At 41.5% G+C, this 27,303-nt stretch overlaps 1 protein-coding gene and 1 long non-coding RNA gene across 4 annotated transcripts in view; one reads left to right on the top strand and one right to left on the bottom strand.

Annotated features, from left to right (window-relative positions):
* LOC148114094 (uncharacterized) overlaps window positions 1-27,303 on the top strand; it is an 83,282-nt gene that overhangs the window by 1,781 nt on the left and 54,198 nt on the right. The window lies entirely within an intron of this gene.
* On the bottom strand, window positions 1-27,303 carry KRT222 (keratin 222). Of its 3 annotated transcripts, none has more exons than XM_034415749.2 (6): window positions 27,140-27,303; window positions 12,285-12,413; window positions 6,105-6,325; window positions 3,681-3,760; window positions 2,528-2,636; window positions 1-710 (listed from the first exon to the last, which is right to left on the bottom strand). In XM_034415749.2, exons 1-6 carry the CDS (start codon window positions 27,233-27,235, stop codon window positions 497-499), a joined length of 849 nt encoding a protein of 282 aa, XP_034271640.1. In that variant the 5' UTR covers window positions 27,236-27,303; the 3' UTR covers window positions 1-496. The 3 variants fall into 3 exon arrangements, with proteins under 3 accessions (XP_034271640.1, XP_034271644.1, XP_087748288.1); XM_034415753.2 differs by having other exon boundaries at window positions 27,057-27,189; XM_087892162.1 differs by lacking the exon at window positions 27,140-27,303 and adding an exon at window positions 23,606-23,741.

The following is a 27,303-nucleotide window of genomic DNA, read 5'->3' as shown; positions in this document are numbered from 1 at the left end:
TACAGCTATTTGATAATTTAATCATAACTATAACAATGCCAAATGGAATAAAACCTTAATCTTAACCCTTCATATGATAATCCCTTTCAAATGTAGATCTTACATGTGTTGGTTCTTAGTCCTACAAAAGCAAATATTTGAAAGCATTATTTAAATACTTGTTAAAATTCTAAATTCAAAGAAATAGTATATGGAGGAAAACAAAAACACAAAGCACTTCTTCAAATATATATCACTGACCTAATATGAGTTTGTAATGCAAGACCTTTAATCTTTTCTATCTTTAGAAGATAGTATCATAATTCACATCATCCCCTAATCATCTTTGATTCATGAAAGTTGTTCAACACCTGTAAAGAATATCAGTTAGGGAAAGCTCTATTATTTGAAACAAAGTTCTTCTAGCTAAGAAGTGATCATATGTTTCTTCTAGATTCATATCAATATTTATTTTTTAAATCCATTCCATGAATAATCTGAATAAATTGATGTTGATTTAAGTTTTGATTGATGGGATGCTGCAAGACCGTCTCATAACCAACCTCACTTCAATATCAGGCAGACTTTTCTGTTTCATATGTAAACAATCTTCATCTGTAGCTGCCAGGTGAAGATCAAAGCGCAAAGAAACAGACTTTTTTCTTAAGTGAGGGTTATCCTTGAAGAAAGAGCCTTCCCATTCTTTAATCACTTCATCTACTTTTTCTGTCCTGAAACAATAAATAGATTATTATGTATAGGTATTCATCCAAAACATGTCCTCAGGCTAGGATTTCAAGACATGTTTATACTCAGATATATGTTTATTTTGGTGAAACAAAGAGGGTGTATGAACATCTGTTCTGTATTTATCTATCTAATATATTTACCTGTATTTCTAATGAATAGACTTCTGCTTTTTTTCTATAGAAAGACATGTATTACCAGGCAATAGGGTTGCAACACATAATTTTTCTATTGTTTTTCTTAGTAAGATATATAATGTGGAAAGGTAGTTCTTAATTTACAGCATTCATTTAGTGCCATTATAAATTACAACAACACTGAAAAAAGTGATTTGTGACCTGTCTTCACACTACAATGATTGCAACATCCCCATGATTATCTGATCCAAATATGAGCATTTGGCAATGGGCATATATTTATAATGGCTGCAGGATTGGGGTGTGTGTGTGTCATGTGATCACATTTACAACCAGCTAGCTTCTGACAAGCAATGGGGGAAGCTAGATTTGCATGGCAAAAAGGTCATAAAATGGGTGCAGTTCACTTAATGACCCCCAGTTTAGCAATGGAAATTGTGATCTTTAATTGAGGAGTCCATGTATTCCAGGCTACACCTAGTATATATTTTTATGAATTAGGTATTGTAACCACACATACATACACATACATATACATACATAGTCGCTGATGATACTCAGCTGTACATCTCCACCCCGGACCACCCCAATGATGCCCTTGATGTGATGTCCCGGTGCCTGGAGGCTGTGCGGATCTGGATGGGGAGAAACAAGCTCAGATTCAACCCCTCCAAGACCGAGTGGCTGTGGTTTCCGACGTCCCGGTATAGCCAGCTGGTTCCATTGCTGACTATTGGGAGTGAGATTTTGGCCCCCTCAGAGAGGGCTCGCAACTTAGGTGTCCTCCTAGATGTGTGGCTGTCTCTAGAAGATCATGTGACGGCTGTGGCCAGGGGGGCTTTTTATCAGGTTCGCCTGATCCACCAGTTGCGTCCCTTTCTGGACCGGGACTCCTTGCGCATGGTCACTCATGCCCTCGTCACTTCCCGTCTGGACTACTGTAATGCTCTCTACATGGGGCTCCCCTTGAAGAGCACTCGGAGGTTCCAACTGGTCCAGAATGCGGCCACGCGGGTGATTATGGGAGCGACACGGCGCACCCATGTAACACCTCTCCTGCGCGAGCTGCACTGGCTCCCAGTGGTCTTCCGGGTGCGATTCAAAGTGTTGGTTACCATCTTTAAAGCGCTCCATGGCTTAGGACCATGCTTACAAGATCACCTTCTGCTACCAATAGCCTCCCACTGCCCAATTCGCTCCCACAGAGGGGGACTCCTCAGGGTGCCGTCGGTCAAACAATGTCGACTGGCGACCCCCAGGGGGAGAGCCTTCACTGTGGGGGCACCAGCTCTCTGGAATGAATTGCCCCCGGAGATACGGATGATCCCTGACCTATGCGCCTTTCGCTGTGCCCTCAAGACGTTATTGTTCCAACAAGTTGGGCTGGCCTAAACATGAATTTTAATGGTGGTTTTAGTTTTTTAATAATACCGGGGCCAAATTATTTAATATATTTTTAAATTGCTTTTAAATTTTTTGTATATGTGTGTTTTAGTGTTGGCTGTGCACCGCCCTGAGTCCTTCGGGAGAAGGGCAGTATAAAAATTTAAATAATAAATAAATAAATAAATAAATAAATAAATAAATAAATAAATAAATAAATACATACATACATACATACATACATACATACATACATACATACACACACATATTTAACTTACTGTATTGTATTATGAGTCTCTGTGCTATCCTTTGCAACACCTCCATTTAAGACTGCTTGCTTTGTCAATATTTCAACTTTTTCAATTTCATGTTTTTTTAGCTTGCTTGCTATATAGATAAAAAAGAAAATCAAAATATATTAGAATAAACAATTTTAGGAGATGCAGAAGAAATATTCTGTATTTCAGAATGTGTACCAGGTTTATTTTCAGTGCCTTTTAAATCATTTATACCAGGAAACCTCACTTTTGAACATAAAACTGTGTATGTCCCACAAGCTCTGTGTATGCAATTTAGTTACTAAATCAATATGTTAATATGACAGGCCTGATCTGACTGCAATTGTGCAATTGTAGTGTTTTATAAGAGGTCGTGATGGCTCAGAGGTTAAAGATGCTGAGCTTGTCAGATGGAAAACCCGGGTTCAAGACCTGAACGTCATACAACTGGGTGAGCTCCCATTGCTGCCCCAACTCCTGCCCACCTGGAAGTTTGAAAGCGTGCAAATTTGCAAGTAGATAAATAGGTACCACTTTGGTGGGAAGGTACAAGGGTTTTGAGCACCTTTGGCATATAGCCATGCTGGCCATATGACCACGGAAAAGGTCTTCAGACAACACTGGTTCCTCAGCCAAGAAATGTTGATGAGCATGTCCATGACTGGATAAGGAAGCCTTTAGCTTTTCCTACTGTTTTATAAGCATTGTTAATGTTGGGTTATCCTCTACTTCACTCTTTCTCTTCCCACCACTATTTCTAGTGGTACATTCTTTTTCTCCAATATGATAATCTCATTTATGGCAGTATACATACATATTTATAAAACACAAAAGGTTTTTCATTTTTTCTTCACTAAAAAGTAATTATTGCCTGCTTGAAGAAATTTAACATTGAAGAGGGATCTATTATAGCTCTTTTTTTAGTTTCATTTCTCTACTGTTAAGAAGATTTTTTTCCTAACATTAAAAAATCAAAATCTCTTACATCTTGAAGTGACTCAGCCCACTCTGACATTACAGAATATCTTTTGTATGTAGAAATCCTATTGGAAATAATATTTCCAATTGCATTTAAATTAATAGAGCCCCATTTTAAGTCAAGTTTGTTTAAAATTAGTGGATGATTTAATTTTCTAGTGTTAAGTAAACTCACATGAAGGTAAAATAAATGCTATTCGGCTGGTGGTAGGTTTTCTGATATCTTTTGTTTCTTCGTGTTTTAAATAATGAAACCTGGAGAGAAAGAAAAAAGATACAGGGTAAAATAGGAGCGTTATATCTTCTGAGTAAAATCTTGATGAATTCTGTAGGTTGTGCTAGAGTGCCTATTAATGCTCTGTTTTTATTGAACATGTTCTCTGCACAATATAATTTGCCCTTTATTCAGGCATTATCAATGCCCTGTTTTTTTTTAGTTTCTTTTCTAGGTATGCTGTAGGTTTTGGGATGCTGCTGAGATACTCTCAACAGTCTACAGGTTGTTAGGGTTAGGATTATACACATGTATTACACTGAGCATAGATATCAGAGGGAAAGAAATTGGGCAGAGAAAGAGAGTGGCAGAAAGGTAGAGAAGGAAAAGGATGATATATATCTCTGATTTCAGATCTGTCCATCATTGAACATATTCTCCAGTTGACTTCCTTTGGGGCTATTGGGCTATATAGAAAATCAGTTCCTCATCCCTGTAAAGGCCTAGTTCAGACATAATCTTTCTTATTGAACTATTATGTTGAAGTTTATAGCTAGTTTAATTAGCCATAGTTTCCTGATCTTTGAATTGAGACTCTAGTATCAGCACCTGATAACAGCTTTCCGATTCTTCTGTTACAATATGCCAAGGAAAAAACTAATTCTGTAGACACAAAACTCAGCAAAATTGTATAATATGCTATAATAAGTTACATCTGAACTTGCTCAATTGATGGTTTCATAGTTTCAGTAAACTATGTTTGTTATGACAATGTACTTCCATGTATTTATTTCCTGCATCTACTTTTGTCCATGAATAAGAGATGATCCTAAATTTCCATTTTGATTGAATTGTATTATAGATTTTAAAAGAGATGTTCTTGGCTTTTGTTTTATGAACAATTTTTTAAGTTCCAAAGCAAAGAGCAATCATTATGATTAGTACAAAGATGAAAGTGATGACTTTTTAAACTCTTCCTTTTGCATTCAGTGAAAAAAGGAGGAAATGCATGAGCTTGGAACATTGAACACCCTCCCCCCTCCTAACCTTCTATTAGGGTCTTAAGACCTGCCAGTTAGCATGGGCTCCCAGAGGAATGCACCACTTTGGAGGTGGCTATCAGATTAAGAGAAGACCCCCACCTCTATATTTTGTGTTCCTTCTCCCCCATCTTTCAATTGTAAATTATCATTATGTTACTTATTGTTTGTTTTAATGTTTACCAGTTTTTAATGTTTGTAAATTGCCCAAGGTCTCCTCTAGACAAGAAAGGCAACCCAGAAATCAAATCAAATAAATAAAAATAAATGAGCTTGTTCTTGCAGATGATTTCTTTTAATTAATTGTGTTTTATGGTATGTTGTTTCAGTCTTTAGTGTGGTTCTACTTTATTACCTCATAAAGTAACAGAATACAAAAATAAGAGGAAAAACAACCATTTGGGTTTATTCTTAACCTCAAAAACATGTTTGTGTACTGATTATAGCAAATAATATAAATCTAAATGCAAGCCTCTCTAGAAATCAACTGTTTTCTAATTGTCTAATTATCTGTTCTCTTTCTCCCCAACATGGGTATTGTTTGGGGGCAACTGATAGCATGTCATGATAGTATAATGAAAATTAAGTACATTAATAATTTATATAGTATGCATGATGCTGTGACACATGTGACATCATTACATGTTGATGCTGATCTCCAACGTTTAATTATTTATTTATTTAATAATCAAATATATATACAGGTAACCCTCAACTTTCAACAATTTGTTTAGTGACCATTCGAAGTTACAACAGCACTGAAAAATGACTTATGGCCGGTTTTCACACTTATAACAGTTGTAGCATCTCCATAGTCATGTGATCAAAATTCAAATTCAAATTCATTGGCAACTGACTCATATTTATGAGGTGTCCCAAGGTTGAAAAATGGGGCAAAACTCAACAACTGTCTTGATTAGCAATGGAAATTGTGGTTTTAAGGCAAGGACTACCTGTAGCTGCCCATATCAATACCTGACTCTAGGTGGCTATATAAATTTGATTAATAAATAAATATTTCAAATAATCTCTTCCATCTCAGTGTTTAGTTCTCCCAGAAATTCTATTCCAATCAAGAATTTCCTCAATTTATTATTAGACAATGAGACATTTTTGTTCGTTTCACTGATCTGATTCCTATGCAACAGAAAGGCATAATGGGGTTGGCTTGGTAGACCTGAACTTCCTCATTCTGACTTAGTTTTGTGTATGAATTCAAGCCACTGCAGTTTGTTCTACAAAGCACCAATCAAAAGAATCCTGGTGTTGTACACATCCCTGAGTCATATTGCAACTAATGGAATGTACTTAACAATCTCTTGTCACTTTGATTTTGCAAAGGTACCTTTTCTCTTCCTTCTCCAGCAAACTACGATAGGTAGCTATTTCCTGCTCAAGTCTCATCTTGGAATTTAATAATATTTCATGTTGCTGGAGTTGTTTTTCGATGTCCTGCCGCACTTCTTGGAGCTCCTTTTCCAGACCTTCAATCTCTGTTTCCAAGTGCTTGAGCTGTGTTTGGTATCGTAGTTCTGTGGCCTGTAGCGAATTCTCCAACCCCCTTTCCTATTATATGAAGTTTCTGATTAAAATGCCAAGGTGTACTTCCAAATAAAACAAAACCATTTAAAAACAATTAACAACACCTTCCTTTCAGAAAAATCCAAATCTAACATTTCTATTAAACATAATGAAATCTGTATTTAAACAGTGCCTTACCTTATAAACCATAAAAAAACAATTGACTTGTACAATTGACTAGATGAATATGCTTATATCATATATGCTTAATATATATATATATTTAGTATTTTATTTCCTGGATGTGATCCCCATGAAATCAGATAGGGAAGAAGAAGCCAGGAGACTTATACAAGTGACCTGAGGGGAGTTTCTTGAAATTTCTTTTCTCTAACTTCCTGACTACATTTTTGAACCAATGTACTTCTAGTAAAATTTCTCCAAATGACATTGGTTATTGTTGGGTTTTTTAAATTGTGATAGTCCTGGTTAAAAATGCTGGTTAACAAAGGATATAAATACATGTATTATACTTATTGGAATTATTTTTATCATACATATTTGATCTTAAGTGTTCCCAGAGTGGTTTTCATTTGTATAAAATGCCTAAAAAAGATTAAAAACAGGAGCAAATTTAGTAAAAATGCCTTTAGAAAAAAAAACCCTACTAACCCTACAAATCAACTTGTGCAGTGAAGAGAGAGTACAGTATCCCACAACTATGAAAGTTCATAAACAAACATGAGAGACAGGAAACAACAAAACAATAGTATCCCTATTAACAATTTTTGGAGTTTATTTTTTTTTTTTAATAAATACTTTATTGAGTTTTCCAAAACAAAAAAGAAAATATATAATCTATCTCTCCTTTCGGAGGTGCAGTGTTTATACAATATATTGAAACAAAAATTTTAAAAAAACTTCATCCTTAACAATACATTATTTTATACAATATACCTAAGATTCATGTGCCAGGTCAAGATTCTAGGATCATGTTTTCATCTTATTGTTCAGCCAGTGGTACCAAATACCCCATACATCATAATATTTTGAATCGTCCTCATTTTTTAACTCACTTGTCAGTTTCGCCACTCTAGGATCTTATTTATTAGAGTTTCTTCTGAGGGGATAAGTTTGTTTTTCCAGCATTTTGCGAAGGCTAATCTAGCCGCAGTTATAATCAGGATTATCAGTTGGGTTTTGTTGTTATTAAAGCCTTCTTCAGTTATGCCTAGGAGAAAAAGCTCTGGGGCTAGGACTACCTCTTGCCCCGTTATTTCACAGAGCCAATGTCTGATTTTGGACCAGTACTTTTTAGTCTCAGGGCAAGTCCACCATAGATGATAAAAGGTGCCGACTATTTTTCCACATTTCCAACATGTGGGAGAGAAATTTGGAAACATCTTGGCTAGCCTCGCAGGGGCTAGATGCCACCTGTGTAACAATTTGTAATGGTTTTCCCTAAACGTTGTCGATTTGGTTATTTTGTAATTTCTGTTCCAAGCTATCTCCCAATCCTTAAAATTTAGTCTATGTCCTAGATTTTTTTCCCAGATGTTCAGTTGGTTTTTTGCTATGGACTCTGCCTTATCTTCATCTAATAAAAAGTTGTAGATTTTTGATAACATTTTCTTATCTGTTCCCCAAATAATTTTGTCAAAGTATCCGAATTTTGCTGCTATACCAAATTTATCTCTATCTTTTTGGAATCTTGAATTAATCTGAAAATAGTTCCACCAATCCAAGTTTAGGCCCTGGTCCCTCAATAGGTCCAGCGATTTAAGTTTTCCTTCTTCATCGAGGATGTCCTTGTATGTGCTCCATTTATACTCATCTCTCCTGTTTGGTGCCATCAACGCTTCCATAATGGAAAGCCAGTTGGGTACCTTGGTATAGATCCTCTGCCTAATTTCGGCCCACGTGCGAATAAGGGTCTCCCTAATTTTGTGTTTGTGGAAATAGGATTTTTTCTTGTTTTTTATATCCCAAAGGTAGGAGTGCCATCCTTCTAGAAGGTCATGTCCTTCCAAGATCAGGGTTCTCCTATCTTGTAGTTTGATCCACTCCTTGATCCAGATCAATTTTGCCGCCTTTTGATATAATTCCCAGTCAGGGAGCCCAAAACCTCCCAAATTCCTTTTCCCTTGGAGTATCTTAAAAGATATCCTTGATTTCTTGCCCTCCCACAGAAAATTTCTGATGTATTTGTTCAAATCGAAAAAAAATTTTTTATCTAATGAAAGCGGAATATTTTGGAATAAAAACAAAATTTTGGGTAAATTTTATTGCCGCGGTGGCGGTTGATACCCCCAGACTTATGGTCATGGGGGATTTCAACCTGCCATCCGTGGGTGAGGCGTCTGAGGTGGCTCGGGAGTTCATGGCTTCCATGACGGCCATGGACCTGACCCAACTAATTCATGGCCCTACGCACACTGGGGGAAACACACTGGACTTGGTTTTTGTCTCTGGACAGTGGTTGAGTGATCTCGAGATAGGGGATATAGTCATCGAGCCCTTGTCATGGTCAGATCACTCGCTCCTTCGCCTTGACCTTCGAACCGCAGCACCCCACCGCAGGGAGGCGGAACCGGTAAGATGGTACCGCCCCAGGCGCCTGATGGAACCTGATAGGTTCCAGATGGAGCTTGGGCCAATCCCGGAGGTTCTGGCTCACGCCTCATCTGGGGACCTAGTGGCCGCCTGGGATAGGGCGGCTGCTGGAGCCCTGGATCGAGTCGTGCCTTTGAGGCCTCTGACCCGGCGCCGATCTCGCCTGGCTCCTTGGTTCACCGAGGAGCTGAGGGAGATGAAGCGCCGGAAAAGACGCCTAGAGAGCTGTTGGAGGGCTAGTCTTTCTGAATCTGACCGAACACTGGTAAGATCTTATATTAGGAGTTACCTAGTGGCGATAAAAGCAGCAAAATGTACTCATTTTACTGCTCTTATTGCATCATCAGATAATCGCCCGGCCACCCTGTTTAGGGTGACCCGCTCCCTGCTCCACCAGGAAGCGCGGGAGGACCCCTTGGAGGGGAGAGCCGAGGATTTTGTTCAATATCTGTATGACAAAATCACTCAGATTCGGGCAGGTCTGGACTCTGACGGGATAGATCCAGCGAGGGTGACAGAGACAGGTCTTGAGACTGTTATCTGGGATGAGTTTGATCCTGTGACCCCAGATGACGTGGACAGGATTCTGGGTAGATTGAACGCGACCACATGTTTGTTGGACCCGTGTCCCTCCTGGTTAGTGCTGGCTTCCCAGGAGGTGACGCGAGGCTGGCTCCAGGGGATTATAAATGCTTCGTTGGGTGAGGGTGTCTTTCCCGCCGCCTTGAAAGAGGCGGTGGTGAGGCCTCTCCTCAAGAAGCCTTCCCTGGACCCGGCAGTATTGGCTAATTATCGTCCAGTCTCCAACCTTTGCTTCGTTGCGAAGGTTGTTGAGAGTGTGGTTGCGCGACAGCTACCCCAGTACCTGGATGAAGCGTCGTATCTAGATCCGTTCCAGTCGGGCTTCAGGCCTGGGTACAGCACGGAAACGGCATTGGTCGCGTTGGTTGATGATCTCTGGAGGGCTCGGGACAGGGGTTGTTCCTCTGTCCTGGTCCTGTTAGACCTCTCAGCGGCTTTTGATACCATCGACCATGGTATCATGCTGCACCGGCTGGAAGGGTTGGGGGTGGGAGGCACCGTTTTACGGTGGTTCTCCTCCTTTCTCTCCGACCGGTCGCAGTCTGTGTTGACAGGGGGGCAGAGATCGACCCCGAGGCCCCTTATATGTGGGGTGCCGCAGGGATCGGTTCTCTCGCCCCTTCTGTTCAACATTTATGTAAAGCCGCTGGGCGAGATCATCCGTGGTTTCGGGGTGAAGTACCATCTGTACGCTGATGACACCCAGCTGTACATCTGCACCCCGGACCACCCCAACGATGCCCTTGAAGTGATGTCCCAGTGCCTGGAGGCCGTGCGGATCTGGATGGGGGGAAATGGGCTCAGGCTCAACCCATCCAAGACCGAGTGGCTGTGCTTTCCGACGTCCCGATATAGTCAGCTGGCGCCATCGCTGGCTATTGGGGGCGAATCATTGGCCCCCACGGAAAGGGCTCGTAACTTGGGCGTCCTCCTGGACTCACGGCTGTCTTTAGAAGAGCACTTGACGGCTGTGACCGGGAGGATTTTTCATCAGGTTCGCCTGATTCGCCAGTTGCGTCCCTTTCTAGATCGGGACTCGTTACGCACAGTCACTCATGCCCTCGTCACCTCTCGTCTGGACTATTGTAATGCTCTCTACATGGGGCTCCCCTTGAGGTGCACCCGGAGGCTCCAACTGGCGCAGAGTGTGGCCGCGCGGGTGGTTATGGGAGCAACATGGAGCTCCCATGTAACACCTCTCCTGCGCGAGCTGCACTGGCTCCCGGTGGTCTTCCGGGTGCGCTTCAAGGTTCTGGTTACCACCTTTAAAGCGCTCCATGGCTTGGGACCTGGTTACTTACGGGACCGCCTACTACCATCAACAGCCTCCCACCGACCAGTACGCTCCCACAGAGAGGGGCTTCTCCAGGTGCCGTCGGCCAAACAATGTCAGCTGTCGGCCCCTAGGGGGAGAGCCTTCTCTGTGGGGGCACCGACGATCTGGAATGAGCTCCCCCCAGAGATACGGAGGATTCCGGATCTGCGCACCTTCCGCCGCAAGTTGAAGACGCTTTTGTTTCATCAAGCTGGCCTCGCCTAAATCTTCTCCCTTTTAAGTGTAAATTCTAAATTTTTAATGGATTTTAAAATATGGGTATTTTAAATTGGGTATTAATTCAGCCAAATTTATTTAATTCATTTTATTCGATTTTAAATTTTGTATATTTATGTGTTTTATTTCATGGCTGTGCACCGCCCTGAGTCCTTCGGGAGTAGGGCGGTATAGAAATTCAATAAATAAATAAATAAATAAATAATTCATTTTAACCGCTGCAATTTTACCAATCAAAGACAATTTGAGCTTTTTCCATCTTTCAAGACAGGAAACAACAAAACAATAGTATCCCTATTAACAATTTTTGGAGTTTAATATAGTTGTGCATTATATAAAATGAGAGAGAACCATATAGAAATATATAATTATGGGTAGCAAATAATAAGCTTATGAAAGATGACCTGGTTGGAAAATATGGGCTAGATGGATCCCTTTTCTCTATCTTTAGAGAGTGAAATCTTCGGGACAATTCGGAAAGGGTCAATAAAGGATTCAGTTGTCTCAGGCTTAGGGTGCAGTAGAAGACTCCCAATAGAAATTTGTTTTATTTGGTGTTAGGCCATATTGGTGTGCTGGTCTGAAGAATCTTTGGCTTTAGTTTTAATGTTAGTAGAAGGTGTGGGAATTGAAAGCATACGTTCATGGTAAAAAAAGAGTTTTTCAGATATACCATTAATTAATTCCTTAACTTCATTTTTTAAAAAATAGCCTAGTTCCCTCAATGGATTACTCCTGTTATAAGTATTAGAACAAAACATAATCAACTTTTCAGATAAATTTTCTACATTATAAAACATCATAAAAGGACACTTTATTATTCTTTTTTGTCATATTATTTTTTTACTCGTAAGGTTTTTCTTGAATGAAGAAAGTATTTTATGAATATTTTATGAAGAAATATACTTTGCTCTCATCTGCAATATAAAGTAACAGTCGAAGCGTAGATTTACTTCTCAATCAGTTAGACTACCATGTTTTCTCAAGAAGAAAGTACCTAGGAACTCTTAAACTAAAATGTCTACATTTCTAATAATTCCTTCCCCCATGAGGCCTATTCATGAATTAATTTAAATTCCCCCAGAAAACTTTAATATGGAAGGGCATTTTTGTCTCCCTATTTTAAAACCCCAAAGAACAGTTCATTGTTCTTCTTATTAGAAGGGATAATAAAGATGTTTAAACTTGTAAGTTAACAGAAGAAGAAATGTTTTCTTTCTGAAAACAGTTTTAGAATAGTTGTTTGCTCACACTTACCATGGCATGAAGAGAGTCTATTTCGGTCTGCATATGATGCCACTGGCGTCTAGCTTCGTTTAGTTCTGCCCTGGCTGCCTTTAAGATTTCTTCATCTTTGTTCATTCTTGCAGTTGTGACTTTTTCCAGCTGCAGGGAATATTTACAATGCCAGGTCAACATTATCAGGAACAATGAAAATTTAAACTTGTGTGAGTGAAGCCCCAACTTTCTGAAACAAATCATCATTCATTTGTTTCATTTGTAATGTTGCTTGGCTTTGCAACTGAAGAAAAGCAAATCTTCAATTTCAATCAAAATATTGTGATTGTCAAAACAGTAATGTAAACATATTTTTGAATGCTAAAAATGATTTTAGTATAATAACTTCTAAAAAATGGTTAAATATTGTAAAATTTGCCATCAGGTTGGGGAAGATTTCTGCAGGATATGGTATAGTACTGTGCATGGTGTCTAGTGACATATAGATAGTCCTTAAGTTATAACTGCAATGGAGCCTGCCCATCATGATCATAAGTCGTGACAGTTGTAAATCAAATCACTCATGTGACCAACCCAATTTTATGATCTTTTTGGCAGTGGTCACTAAATAAATCCTGTTTAGCAAATAAATGGTTTGCTATGGGCCAGTCTTGCCAAAAGCCAGAAGTAAATTCCAATTTTTGTCAAAGCTGTCATAAAATAAGGTCATGTGACCATGAGATGCTGCAAAGAGTTGCCAAATACAGTCACCTGACCACTCAGGGAAATCTGTGAATAACTTTGAATGGTTGCTAACCATCAGTCATAAATTGAGGACTAGTTGGTTTATTTGTGATTCCATTGTGCTTGCCTTAAAATTTATCATAAAACTTTAGTTCATTCTGATACTAGCAGCCTGACTGCTAACTGGAGTGGTAAAATCTAGTGTCACAGATACTAAAATATTATTCTCTTTCCAAATGACACTCACAAATCCTCAAATGTTACAAGCATTTTTCAAAAAATACAAAATGGCAGAAGTATTGCCAGCTTGCTAAGAGTGAAATTTCAGTAATCTCACACAGTGCCTCCCCTAATTTGGACAGGATGTGTGGACTATTAATTTATAATAGCCTAAGAAGCTTGGAAGCCCTTTTTCAGGGATATTATAAAACCACAGTGGAGATCATTGGAATCTTGAGAGATTTGTTTTAATGTGATTTTTAAAAGTGTTGTGGTAGATTGACTGCATCCATGAGATTGTGAAAGCCCAAGTTCAGGGACAGATCTGGAGATTTCTGGAAATTAAGTTGTGGGAGAGATAAAAATCCATATGAAATTTGAATCCATATGAAACATGAACTTTTTTGAATCATATTGCTTAACACATTGTAAGCCGCCCTGAGTCTCCGGAGAAGGGCGGCATATAAATCAATTTTTTTTAAAAAAAACAATTCTTGTCCCAAGGATTAGAATAGAGAGGAATCTTTTGTGTTCAACATGGACAAGGCTGTGCTAGCCTTGGGCAGTATGATTTAAAATTTTGAAAGATTCTTACGTTTGAGTAAGTAAGTCTGTATCTATATCCATATGCTAGAAGCCTACTTGACTTATATAAAGTCAAGTAAGCTTCTAGCATATGGAAGTGTGTAGGACCTTGATCTATGCCAATGCCCTTTTCTCACTATTTTCATGTTAGAGAATGAGGATGGGGAGACTGATTATGAGGGTTTTTAAAATGTTGAATGAAGGCATATAGTTTTTGAAATTCAAGATTCTGAATTAAGCTTGGGGAGCAAAGCAGGATGGCTGATCAAAGTAATTTAATTCCAAGATTCAACCAGATTGGGTGATGAAACAGTACTCTTGTCAAAGAGTAGATTATTGATGACTTGAAAATGAAACAAAGCAGAAAATTAAATGCTTAGCTGTTTGGAAGAGTTTCTCTATGGCATTTAGAAAATACTAGTGGATGCCAAAAAGTTAATGTATTGGCTAGGAAGAACCTAGCATATGCAGCATTTCAGTCTAAAGCTCCCATCATATACAAGAACTTTTACACCAAAACATCCGGAGGGTACCACATTGGAGAACATTACTGCAGAGCATGTTATGATATATAAAAATACTTTTCAGAACCAGCGTGGTGCTGTGGTATGGCAGGGATCTCCAAATATTTAGGGGCATTTGGATACATTTGGAATTTCAAAAACATTATGGATATTCTCAAAATGGTTGCCATGGTGGGCATGGCCAGGTATAAAACATCTATTTACTAGAAAGTAAATGGTTAAGATAGCTCCCCATAATCTCGTCTAATCTTTTGGATGCTCTCTATCATGCCAAACCATCTTTGTCTTTTCTTCTGGGCAGATGTATATGAGTTTTCATAGAATGCTGGGCTACAGCTTCTTATCATTTTTATCTTAAAAGACACCCTGGAATTATATGTAGGGCCCAGAAGTATTTTTTGACAAGATTATTCTTGAGGCTGATGGTTTTTTTAAAAAAATCTCATAATGCTACTATGTTCTTTCTCTTTTTAAATAAAATTTAAAAAGTGTTTAAAAATAATGTGGATAATACAGCCTGAAAAATAAGTAATATGGTCTAGTTTCAGCCTTTTTGGTAGTTCTCTGACTGGAAAGTGATTCTTTCCCAAGCACAATGTTTACAGAGTTTTCTTTAGCAAAATTGATTAGGATGAAGTGAGCAATGCTGTAAGTATAAACAGCAAATGAACTGTTTTCAGTTTAAAACCAATGTACTGTATCTTTTCTTGCATTATGATAAAAACTGTTGGATTCTGTTTCTCCTAAATTTCCTGTAAGCTGGTTATCAGATGGGTCTCTTAACTTAAAATGGGAAAATGAGAAATTTTAATCCTATTAGCCTAGGAACCAATTTCTAACTTCTGATGGATGTTGATGGAATTATCTGTAAGTACAATTTTCCTAGTACACACCAAATTAGATCTAAAGTATGAAACTAAGATTTGAGCAAGCCAGATTCATATCAATGTAAACTGAGGAATTTGGATAGAGAAAGTGAATCTACTATAATAGCAGAGCAAGATAGCTTTAAAGGCTATCAGGTTCAGTTTTCAAGTATTTAAAAGTTTAAACTTTAAACGGACAGAGAAATATTTTAGATATTTGAAAGGGAAGATATATGTCGTGTTCGTAGACTTAAATCTGATTTCAGTTCCATTCTAAAACAAGCCTCCCACCGACCAGTCCGTTCCCACAGAGAGGGTCTCCTCAGGGTGCCATCAGCCAAGTTATGTCGGCTGGCGACACCCAGAGGGAGGGCCTTCTCTGTGGGAGCCCCAACCCTGTGGAATGAACTGCCCCCGGAAATACGTAAGATCTCCGACCTCCGGGTGTTCCGCTGCGCACTGAAGACCCTGTTGTTCCGCCAGGCAGGGCTGTCAATATAATAATTTTAAATTGGGGTATTTTAATTTTTGGAGTTTTAAATCAGCCAAATCTATTTAATTATTTTAATTTTTAATTATTGTTGTGTTTTTAAATTGGCTGTACACCGCCCTGAGTCCTTCGGGAGAAGGGCGGTATAGAAATAAAATAATAATAATAATAATAATAATAATAATAATAATAATAATAATAATAATTATTATTATTAATAATAATAATAATTATTATTCTGGAGAAAACATTACAACAGTCATGAATAAAAGATTGCTTTTCTTGATAAAGCACCTCTATAAAAATAGTTTCTTCAAAGTGCATAGTAGCCCAATAGGTGATTTATGTAAATCAGTCCCAGTGATCAGAGGTAAACAGTATGTCATCGAAGCATGCTGGCACCCAGCTCAACCTACATGTAAATGACATAACCTCTAATTTATTCTCTCTGGAACGTCACCTTTGAAACTGATAGGGAAGGAAATTACTATATTATATATACCGATTATACCATACTGCTTTCACAAACTAAAGATGTTTTGCCCAGAATGATGTAGCAGTCTTCCATCTATTATATTCAAGAGATTTTACAGCAGTGATAAATTGTAATAAAACAAAGGTTCTTGTATGTTCTAAAGGACATAGGAAATAAAGTTGATTGATGGATGGATACCTCATTTAGCAAATGAGTAAACTTAATTACATCAGTATTCATTTTCCAAACATTTCTTTGTTAGATTGAACTTGTGTTATTCAAGATGTGGATTTTATATCTTCTGCTATCAGTTGATTCCTTTTATAACAATTAGTCAAGTTATGTGGTTTTCTAGATATGGTTTATAATCAAACTATTACAGGATTATTATATGGCATTCAATTTTATTTTATGGGAAAGAAACATACATTTTAAGGGATGTACTAAGGCTACTTTGCATTGTTAAGAATGTTGAAATAAGATTGGAAATTGGTAGTCCCTCTATAGCTTCTTTATCATAGACCTATGTATTAACATTTGCACCCATTATCTGTAAGTTATTTGATGTTTTCTTTAGCTTGGTTTAAAAAGTTAAATCATAAAATTAGGATTGTTTTAACACAATTTAAGAGGTATGTTTACATAGAGGAAAAATGGCAAGTTATTAACATATGGAAAGAATTATCTGAAGCAAATACAACTTATTTACTGTTGAAAAGAGTTAAGAAATGATTTTAGAGCAATTCAATATTTAGTTTCTCATAAGGGGTAGATAAAGAATATCTTTAACTGCATTCTTTCAATGATCTTTGAAAGCTGATACAGAAAAAACACCACTGGAGTTGAGATTACTATATACCTTTGTGAAATAGGATAGATTTGAAGAGTGGAGCCAGGGGTGAAATCCAGCAGGTTCTGATAGGTTCTGGAGAACCGGTAGCGGAAATTTTGAGCAGTTTGGAGAACTGGCAAATACCACATTTGGCTGGCCCCAGAGTGGTGTGGGAATGGAGATTTTGCAATATCCTTCCTCCAGGAGTAGGGAGGGAATGGGGATTTTGCAGTATCCTTTCCCTGGAATAGGGTGGAAATGGAGATTTTGCAGTATCCTTCTCCTGCCACACCCACCAAGCCACGTCCACAGAACCAGTAGTAAAAAAAAATTGGATTTCACCACTGAGTGGAGCACATAATGTTTGAATGTGTTTATTCTCCTCCCAGACAGGGAACGGCAGGCAGCACTGGGTAGACTCCGTCAGTTGACCAATCAGGACCGGGTCTGCAAGGAGTTTAAGCCCCGCCCTTCCTGTCGTTCCCCAGTTTATCGACTCGGTCGACTTGGACACTTGTGTCTCCTGCTTCTTCTGAGATCGAATTCTAGGAAAATCTAAATTGGAGGGCAGAATCAGCGTTTTGAGGGAGCTTGTTGCGATCCCAGCCTTTTCGGCTTGAAAGGGGGCTTGCTCTCGCCCCGCTGACGATCGATCGCCGCTCCTTACTGCTGGCTGGCAGTCTCAGGCAGGGCCCACGAGTTCGCTCCGTAGCCCTGTCCTGCACCACGTTGCCTTTCCTTCTCAATTCAGGTGCTTCTGCTGCACGTTGAAGCCTTCGCTTCGCAGCTCCCCCCCATCGCGCCGAAGTCCAGCGCTGCTTGGAACCACTTGCCTCTCAAACCGTTTGGGCGCAGTGAGTACTAAGGGAGGCCATTTTAAACCTGGTTTTGGCGCCAACGGGAGTAATTTCAAGATGGCTGACTCCCGTTCCTCAAGAGCTGGCCGTGGGGCGGGCGCTCATCAGAATAGGAAGCGCCATAACAGCGATCCGGGAGAAGGGACCTCTGGCCTGCATCGAGGCCATAAGAAGTCCAAATTGCCATCTGCCCCTCCAGAGAAGTCAGCTTTGACCAGGAAGGATGAGCAGCGCTGCCATAGGGCCCTGGAAAGGGCGGTCCAGAAGACTCAGATTCAGGCCTCCAAACAATGCTTGCCTTCCCCCTCCTCTACCACTCCACAAGCTCCTGCTGGGGTTTCTAGTGCTCAGGCCCAACCCCAGAGTTGCCATAGATCTGCTCTCTCCCCAGATCGATTTGCCACGGGGATTTCTCCTGCTACTGATGAAGCGGCCATTTTGTTTGCTACCTTGCCTCAGGAGGGTCATTCTCCTTCTTCTGCGCCCCCAGACCAAAGGGAGGATATTCCATCTCCTCCTCCCTCCACTCATCCACCCCCCGCCTCCTCTTCCCACCAGTGACCCCCTGCCTTCTACTATTTCCCCTGCTCTGGCCTCTCTCATTGCAACTGCGATTCGTCAGGGCATCTCTGAAGGCCTTCAACAGCGTGCTGAATCAGATATTTTAGACTGCTCCAGCCAAGTCAGTCATTTATCACGGGGGGTGGAGGCTACGTCCCATCTGGAGAGACCATCTTCTCCTGCCTCTGCCAGCCAGATATCCCTCTCCGCTGAGGATCTCGCCCTTGACCAAGAATGGTCTGATGATGAGGGCCTAGCTCCTGACCAGCCGGCCTTTATAGGCCTCTTCAAACCTCATCTTTTTCGCTCCTTGCTGTTTAAAGCTTTGTCCGTTACCAAAATGTTACCAGCTCCTTCTGCTCCCACAGGGAATTCATCTTCTGAGGATCCTTCTGCTTCTCTGTTCGCAGAACAACCAGCTCGCGTGGATACCTTACCTGCACCAAAGCTCTTTTCAGATGTGGTGAAGAGACAGTGGTCATCTCCAGGTTCTGGGCCCCTGCCCAATTCCCAAGATAAAAAGCTCTATGCTATCGCTTCTGACTTTTCTGACTTGTTGCAGGTGCCGAATGTGGATGCTCCAGTTGTTGCCTTGGCGTCTACCTCACACCTGGCTGGTCCCCCTGAGGAGTCTTTACGTCCTGAGGACAAACGAGCCGAGCGGACCCTTGTCAAAGGACACCAGGCCTCAGCATGGGCGGTAAGAACCGCCTCGGCGGCATCTTTTTTCAACAGGGCTTCTATTTTGTGGCTCAAACAGCTCCAGGATCGTCTTCCAGCCTCCGACTCACGTTCCCACCAGGACATTAATAAAATTTTGGCAGCCGTCGAATTTTCGGCCGATGCTACCCTCAATACGGCCCGTTTTGCAGCTAAGGCCATCGGGTCCTCAGTTACCTCCCGCAGGCTCCTCTGGCTTCGCCACTGGCAAGCTGATGCCAGGAACAAATGGCACCTGGCTGCCTCTCCCTATGAAGGAGCTAACCTTTTTGGTTCTTCCCTTGATCCAATTTTAGTCGAGACTAGGGATCACAAGAAGGTCTTTCCCGTGGTCTCCCATCGGTCGGACTTTCGACAGCAATCCTACCAACGATCCCAGTCCTTTCGCCCGACTGACGCTGGCTCCTCCTTCAATTGCTCCTCTCGCAACTATTCCTCCAGAGGAATGCAAGGCCACAACTTTCAGGTCAGGTCCTCTTCTAGATTCCCTCCCAGAAGGTCCTTCCGGGGTGGCAGGGGCCATCCCTTTCACAAGACCCGTTAACCTATCTCCCGATTCTCTGGTTGGGGGCCGCCTTTCTTTCTTCTCTGATGCCTGGTTTGTTTCTACTTCTGACCTTTGGGTTCACTCTACTGTTCGAGAGGGCCTACGTTTAGAGTTTAGGGCTTCTCCCCCTCGCGTTTTTGTTCCTTGTCCTCTTTCACAGGACCCCGCTTCTAGTGCACGTATGGCCTCGGCGGTCGCCCACCTTCTCCACATTGAGGCCATAGAGGTAGTTCCTCCAACTGAACGCAGGTCAGGTTTTTACTCCCGGCTCTTTCTTGTCCCTAAAGCTTCGGGAGGCTGGCGCGCCATTTTAGACCTGAAAGCACTGAACCGGTACATAACATACCGCCGGTTCAAGATGCATTCCCTCTCTACCATTTTAGAATGCATCCGGGAGGGGGATTTCCTTGCTTCAGTTGATTTAACCGAAGCCTATTTGCATGTTCCCATTTTTCCGCCCCACCGTAAATTTCTTCGTTTTTATTACAGGGGCTCTCATTATCAATATAAGGCCCTCCCTTTCGGTCTCTCTTCTGCACCCAGGGTCTTCACCAAGTTGATGGCCACCCTTGTGGCCCATATCCGATCCCTTCCTATTCGTATTTTATTCTATTTGGATGATATTCTTATCCTTTCTTCTTCCCTTCAAGGGGCTCGGCGGGATGTTTCTACCACGCTTCGCCTCCTCCAAAACCATGGGTTCCTGATTAACTGGGCCAAGAGTTCCCTGTCTCCTTCGACTCGCATTCAACATTTGGGGGCAGTCATTGACACTCACTCTTCCACTGTTTTTCTTTCTCCGGCTCGCCAGTCCAGCCTCTCTAAACTGGCGTCTCTGTGCTTGGAAGGCCGGCCCATTTCTATTCTTTCCCTCTCCAGGTTCCTGGGCAAAATGGTGTCTTCTTTCGACATTGTCCCCTGGTCCCGTTTACACAGTAGACATCTCCAGTGGTACCTTCTCCCTTTTCAACGATCCTTTTCAGTTTCTTCCTTGCGTAAGGTTTCTCTTCCCCCTAAGGTGCTGAATTCCTTACGGTGGTGGGGGTCAGAGGCCATTACCCGGGGTACCCTGTTTAGAGACCCTCATAGGATGGTGCTCACCACCGATGCGAGCCTCTCCGGCTGGGGGGCTCACCTTGATGCCCATATGGTTCAAGGCATCTGGGCTGAGGAGGAACGAGGTGCATCCATCAACTTCCTCGAGTTACGGGCTATCTTTCTGGCCTTACATCATTTCCAACATCTGCTCCAAGGGCAACATGTGCTAGTTCTAACTGATAATGTTTCTGCTAAGGCCCATATTAACAAACAGGGTGGAACTCATTCCCGGACCCTTCTTCGTGAATCTCTACTACTTGGCTTCTGGGCTGAATCTCATTTGGCTTCCTTACGGGCTGCCCATATTTCTGGTAAAGCTAACATCCAGGCAGATTCCCTTAGCCGTAACCTGGTGGACCACTCCGAATGGAAGCTCCACCCTGTCCTCTTCCAGGACCTTTCCAACCGATTTGGCTGCCCTGAAGTCGATTTATTCGCTACCAATATCAATCATCAGGTTCCACGTTTCTTTTCCAGATTCCCGTCCCCAGGCGCGGAGGCGGTGGATGCCCTCCGATCCCCCTGGCCCCAGGGCGTCCTTCTTTATGCTTTTCCCCCTCTTCCACTCATCGCCAGGGTCATCCGGAAACTTCTGGCGGAGGGGTCAGAAATGGTTCTCGTAGCTCCCCACTGGCCCCGTCGGCCCTGGTTTTCGGACCTAGTCACCCTGTCCACTGCCCGCCCCTGGCGGATCCCGGACGATCGGATTTGCCTCCTCCAGGGAGCTCTCTTACACCCGGAGCCCCAATGGCTGCAACTAACCGCCTGGAGACTGAGCGGGAGTTCTTGACTCGGGTCAATATCCCTCCCGCCACCATCACTACAATGCAAGCTGCCCGACGACCATCCACTACTTGTATTTACGAGTCTACCTGGCGCTCCTTCTCGTCTTGGTGCTCGGCTCGAGGGATTAACCCCACTTCTCCTTCGGTAGCACACATCATCGGTTTCCTCCAGGATGGCTTTGAATCCGGACTGGCCCCTTCTACACTGCGTCGCCAGACTGCAGCCTTGGCCTCCGTCTCAGCTTGTGCATCATTGGCAGCTATTACCAAGGATCCATTGATTCGGCAATTTCTCCGGGGGGCTTCCAACCTGAGCCCCCCAGTCATCCACCGTTTCCCTACATGGGACCTTTCGAAGGTTTTGGCCTCGCTGACTCGCCCGCCTTTCGAGCCTCTCCGGACGGCATCTTTGAAATTTCTCTCCTTCAAGGTGGCCCTTTTGGTAGCAGTGACTTCTGCTCGTCGCATTTCTGAAATGGCCGCCTTGTCGGTCCGCCAAGACCTATGTGTTTTTCATCACGACAAAGTTGTCCTTCGTTTGGACCCTACTTTTCTCCCCAAAGTTAATTCATTGTTCCATCGATCGCAAGAGCTTTCCTTGCCCAACTTTTGTCCCAATCCATCTCACCACTTAGAAAGGGCGTGGCACACTCTCGACGTACGCAGAGCCTTGAAAATCTACATCTCCCGTTCTGCTTCGTTTCGCAAGACCGAGGCCTTATTCGTTTCTTTTCAACCTACCGCAATGGGATCCAAGGTCTCGGCGCCAACCCTGGGTCGTTGGATCCGGGCCACGATTGCATTCGCTTACGAGTCCCAGTCTCTGCCGGTTCCCAACCGTGTGACTGCACACTCCACCAGGAGTGCCGCCACCTCTGCGGCCTGGGCCACCCAGGCTACTCTGGAGGAGGTCTGCAGGGCGGCGACCTGGTACACCCCGACGCCGTTCATTAGACACTACCGTCTGGATGTCTACGCGTCAGTGGATGCGGCATTCGGCAGACGGGTCCTACAGCATGTGCATGAGTCCTGATCTTCGGCTCTCCCCTGCTGCCCGCCCTTGGACATCAAGCTTTGGTATGTCCCAGCGCTGCCTGCCGTTCCCTGTCTGGGAGGAGAATGGGCGTTGGTCCTACCTGAGATGCCCGTTCTCTCCCGTAGGAGGGAACGGCAGGCAGCCCCCACCCTCTTGGAGATGAGCCTCCGGTGCCGGGGTGGGACGGGGTCTACTTACCTTTTCTTTACTCTCAGCAGGAGACACGCCAGTCTGCAGTGAAATCCTTGCCGATAAACTGGGGAACGACAGGAAGGGCGGGGCTTAAACTCCTTGCAGACCCAGTCCTGATTGGTCAACTGACGGAGTCTACCCAGCGCTGCCTGCCGTTCCCTCCTACGGGAGAGAACGGGCGTCTCAGGTAGGACCAACGCCCATTATAAAGATTTTTTTTCTGACATCCTTCCTTACCAAATTTCTCTCTCCCTTGCAATCAAAATAAGAACTTCCCCCCCATGCCTTCCAGACAGTCTTGATTCCTGGTGACTGCCTGGACAAGTCCTTCTATTTTCTTGGTAACATTTTTGGAAGTGGCTTGCTACTATTTTCTTCCTAGGGTTGAGAAAGAGGGACTGGTACAAAGTCACCCACCTGATTTTGTGCCTAAGACAGGAAAGCACATAATTATTAGCAGCTGAATTTTGAATATTTTGATGTTTGGAAAATAGTTTTTATTTACTGTATTAGATTCTAAAACTCCACTGTGCACATTAAACCAACCTTAATAACTAATAAACTAAGGTGGATTTGAGACTCCTGGCAGAAATGCTAGTAATGGAATAGTTAATAATATGTCTTTGTAATAATGCCATATTTTTCCCGAGACTATAATAAATAGATTAAATTCATGAAATTCAGTGGGTAGATTGGATCAGTCACAATATCCTAGCTTGATATATGGCATAGGATTATTATGAGGAAAATTTGTAAAGGGTGTGGTAATAGGAAAGGTGAGTTATAAATGCAACAAATAAAATAATTGGTTTTGGAAAGAAACTCATACCAAATAATCCACAAAAGCTATAGGAGTTATGGTGATTGACAGATTCCCTTCTGGGGATGGGCGATCTTTCTGTTTTCTTAAAGAAGTGAATCAGTTGTTAAGGAGGAGGCCCAGGCACACCGCAAGATGCTGTTCTATTTCTAAAAGTGGCAAATAGAAGAAACTAGATAACTTTCTGTAGGATGAAGACAAAAAAAAAAGACATTATAACAATGCCATAATATAACCCCAGCATGATTTGGAAGATGGCAGAAACTGCAGATCAGGAAGCCAAGCAGAATCAAACCTGTGTATTGGTCAGCTTGGGAGGACTTTCAGTGAACTTTGGGCTAGATTGATTAGTAAAAAAAATCCCAGAAGAAAAAAGTAGTTCATTTCTTGACTATCCTCAAGAAAATTGCATGAATGTGTTCATAGATCACCAGCAACTGAGCTCAGTTAGAAATATGCCTGGTTAGTGGAGGCTGGACTCCAGATGTTACTTCAAGGTGGAGCAGACAGAGTAACTGACAGCTGCAGATCAGACTCCTAGATTTCAAAGCATTATATTTAAGATTGAGCTTCTCCATATGTTTATATAGAAGCTAACAAAATTGGTTATTAAATTGTAGTTTAAGCACTAGTAACAGAACAATGCCCCATGGTTCATCTGAGGGTAGAAGGGTACCTTGGGAAGTATGCCAGTTTTGTCTACTTATCTCTTCTGAATAGTTGCTAATCAAGATAGCTACCAGTTCCAGATTGCCATATGTGTGGAAGGAATTCTGTCTCTTGATAGAGCTAGACCTAAATAAAACACTAGCTAGACCTAAATACAACATTCTGAGAATCCAGTGAATAAGAAAATCCACAAAACCATAAATAGATTAGAGAGAGAGAGAGAGAGAGAGAGAGAGAGAGAGAGAGAGAGAGAGAGAGAGAGAGAGAGAGAATTTCAAGTATTGAATTAACACAAGCTGAAATGTATATATTTCCAGAAGTTGCAGATATTTATCAGATCTTCTGAAACAAAGTTTTCAAGAAAAAATATTTTACTGAGTGAATTATTGCTAAAAATGTGCTCTCTGAATTAAGGACCATTTCACTAACCATAATGAAAATATTTCACTAACAATAACATTTCAAAACATTAATGGCATACATATGAAATTAGCATCCACACAGTCATACTTAAGTTAGGCACCATTAAATTGAATATCTCTATAAAACAAAACAAAACAAAATGTCAAGAGCAATCTATTAATCACTGTAATGCAAGTAAAATAAAAATTTGACATTTCTGTTTGTAAAAACTTTGAGAGATATATACAGGGAAATGTCTATAGGATAGTTTCATGACTTTAGGAATAAGTTTTGTCATCTACATTATAGTATGTGAGCATTTAATATGGCCCTAATGGAGAAAAATTCTCTTTAAGGAATGTTAGTTGGAAGCTGCTAAAGACTTTAGAGGTTAAACCTACTATCTTAATTTGAAAATGAACCTGTGCTGAGTTATATTGCATCATAATTGCTTATCTCTTGACAAATAATGGTGGAAGTCTGAAAATACTGGTTGAAAAACCTGACCAAACAACACAGGTAACTTGAATTTTTCCTATCCCCAGGATCTTTATTGAACAAGAGGCCACTGACTCTTCTGTGCCTTTGTATTTCTTTGCTCACAAGAATACTGTATGTAAAACCAATTTTAAAACATTAAATTATATTTTTAGTGATTGCATAAAGCTGTCGGAAGAAACCAGTGGACATTATGGGTTTGATCTCTAAAAGTTGATATGGACTGTGCAAATATCTCTTGTCTGCATCAGCATAAAGCAACTGTATTACCCTGGGATATCATGGCAGCTGTGCCACAGAGATGCAGGTTTTCTGGATACAAAGATGACATAAATGTAATTCTAGTTAGCACCTTCATTTCAAAAGCCATATAGTCTATACAAGTATTGGGGCTATGTTAATGAATACAAAGGAGGGAGACTCGTGGAACTCTGCTTTCAACTGTTTAGAGCAATCTAAACATAATAGAACTTTAAAACTGCTGGAGTTGCCTTGATGGGGAGACATTCCAGGTCACATTTCCAAGGAATGCGATTGCCTTGAGATATTTCAGACACGTATTATTTTTGTGCTGCCTTGTCCTTCAAAGATTTTTTTAAAAATTGAATCCAAAGTTCAAGAACAGTCCTATTACAAGCCTAATATAAGTAGTCCTTGACTTAACAAACAACTGGGACCAAAATTTCTGTTGCTAAGCAAGGCTTTGGTTAAGGGAGTCATGCCCAATTGTATGACCTTTTGTTTTTTTGCCATGATTGTTAAGTGAATCATGCAGTCGTTAAGCGAATCTGGCTTCCCCATTGACTTCGCTTGTCATAAACTGGCTGAGAAAGTTCCAAATGGTGATCACATGATTTTGGGATGCTGCAACTGTGGTAAATAAATGTTGGTTTTCTAGTGCCTGAATTCTGGTCACGTAACTGCGAGGATGCTGCAATTGTCATAAGTGCAAGGATCAATCAAAAGTCACTTTTTTTTAGTGCTATTACAACTTCAAAATGATCTCTAAATGGTTGCAAATCAAGGACTACCTATAAATACTGGCTTGAAGCAAAGAATGAAACTACATGGATACAAATAATGGAATTTCCTTGCCATAGTTTGCAAAGAGTTTGCCATTCCCTGGAGACGTTCCATCCAAATAAACTAATCCTGATACTAATCTGCTGAGAATCTTACTAAGCGGCAAATTACTCTAGACCAAGTTATCTGGAGCATAAGATAAAGATGAGCTGTATCTTTTCTGCAGGTTTTGGGACTGGATTACCTAAAGCAAGCCAGCTGTTAAAAGATACAAAAAAACAAAACTATTACTCATTCAGAAATGGCAAACTCAAAAGCACAATAGGATGCTCAGCCTGCATCCTGTTTAATGTTATTCCTGACAGTTAGATCAGCAGTCTGGTGCATGTTATGACTGTGATTCAGAGGCATTTCTTTTTCCTGGGTGAATTTTTAATGCTGTCCTTGTGATTGGATAACCTTTAGCAAACATGAGACTTAAGCCAGACAAGCAAAGCATTGCAGAACAGTGTGATCTTGACTTTTCTCTTTTAGAGATGCTATAAAACACAGGGTCCCTTTTGACCTATCTTTAAAATCCATTCTTTACCAAATTAAATGCTTTTCTCCCTAGAGAAAATTATATCTAAATAAGCAGAGCAGAGGAGCTGCACAAGGTTTGTTATTCTGTTTTGAGAAATATCTCCATGCAAGGTGACCCAGCTTTACTTTGTCATTCTTTTTAAAAACCTCAACGTATTTCCCCCTAGTCTCAGAGTCTAGACGTGCTGTGGAAGAGAGAGAGAGAGGGAGCGGGAGAGGGAGAGGGAGAGAGAGATGGTTGCTTCCCCCCCAAAAAAACACTGCATTGAAAATGTAAATACTGTACCTCACAGAGGCTGAGAGAGGAACTGAGTGCACACTGGATTGTCTCCTTATTCAAGTAGGTGCCTGTCTGTATATGGACATTACCTGGGTCCCTGCCGAGAGGATGGTCTCTATCTGACTTCGGCTGAGGAGCGTTTCATAGTTTGCCCTGATCTCATTGAGGAGCTGGGACAGTTCCATGCTGCTCCCATCCTCCACCTTGGCTAACTGAACCTTATTGATAGGGTGAGAAGACTGCTGCAGAACAT

This window comes from Pantherophis guttatus, chromosome 4 (genome assembly GCF_059756535.1).
Source record: "Pantherophis guttatus breed Tessera chromosome 4, ASM5975653v1, whole genome shotgun sequence".
NCBI lineage: Eukaryota > Metazoa > Chordata > Lepidosauria > Squamata > Colubridae > Pantherophis > Pantherophis guttatus.
The sequence above is the reverse complement of the archived record's forward strand: the minus strand, read 5'-3'. Positions and strand labels throughout refer to the sequence as shown.

Coding starts and splice junctions, on each gene's coding strand:
- KRT222 (XM_034415749.2), bottom strand. CDS start 27,235: ATGGAACTGTCCCAGCTCCTCAATGAGATCAGGGCAAACTATGAAACG. Junction 6,326..12,284: donor TAGACTCTCTTCATGCCATG/GTAAGTGTGAGC, acceptor TTCATATAATAG/GAAAGGGGGTTGGAGAATTC. Junction 2,637..3,680: donor AGCATTTATTTTACCTTCAT/GTGAGTTTACTT, acceptor TTATCTATATAG/CAAGCAAGCTAAAAAAACAT.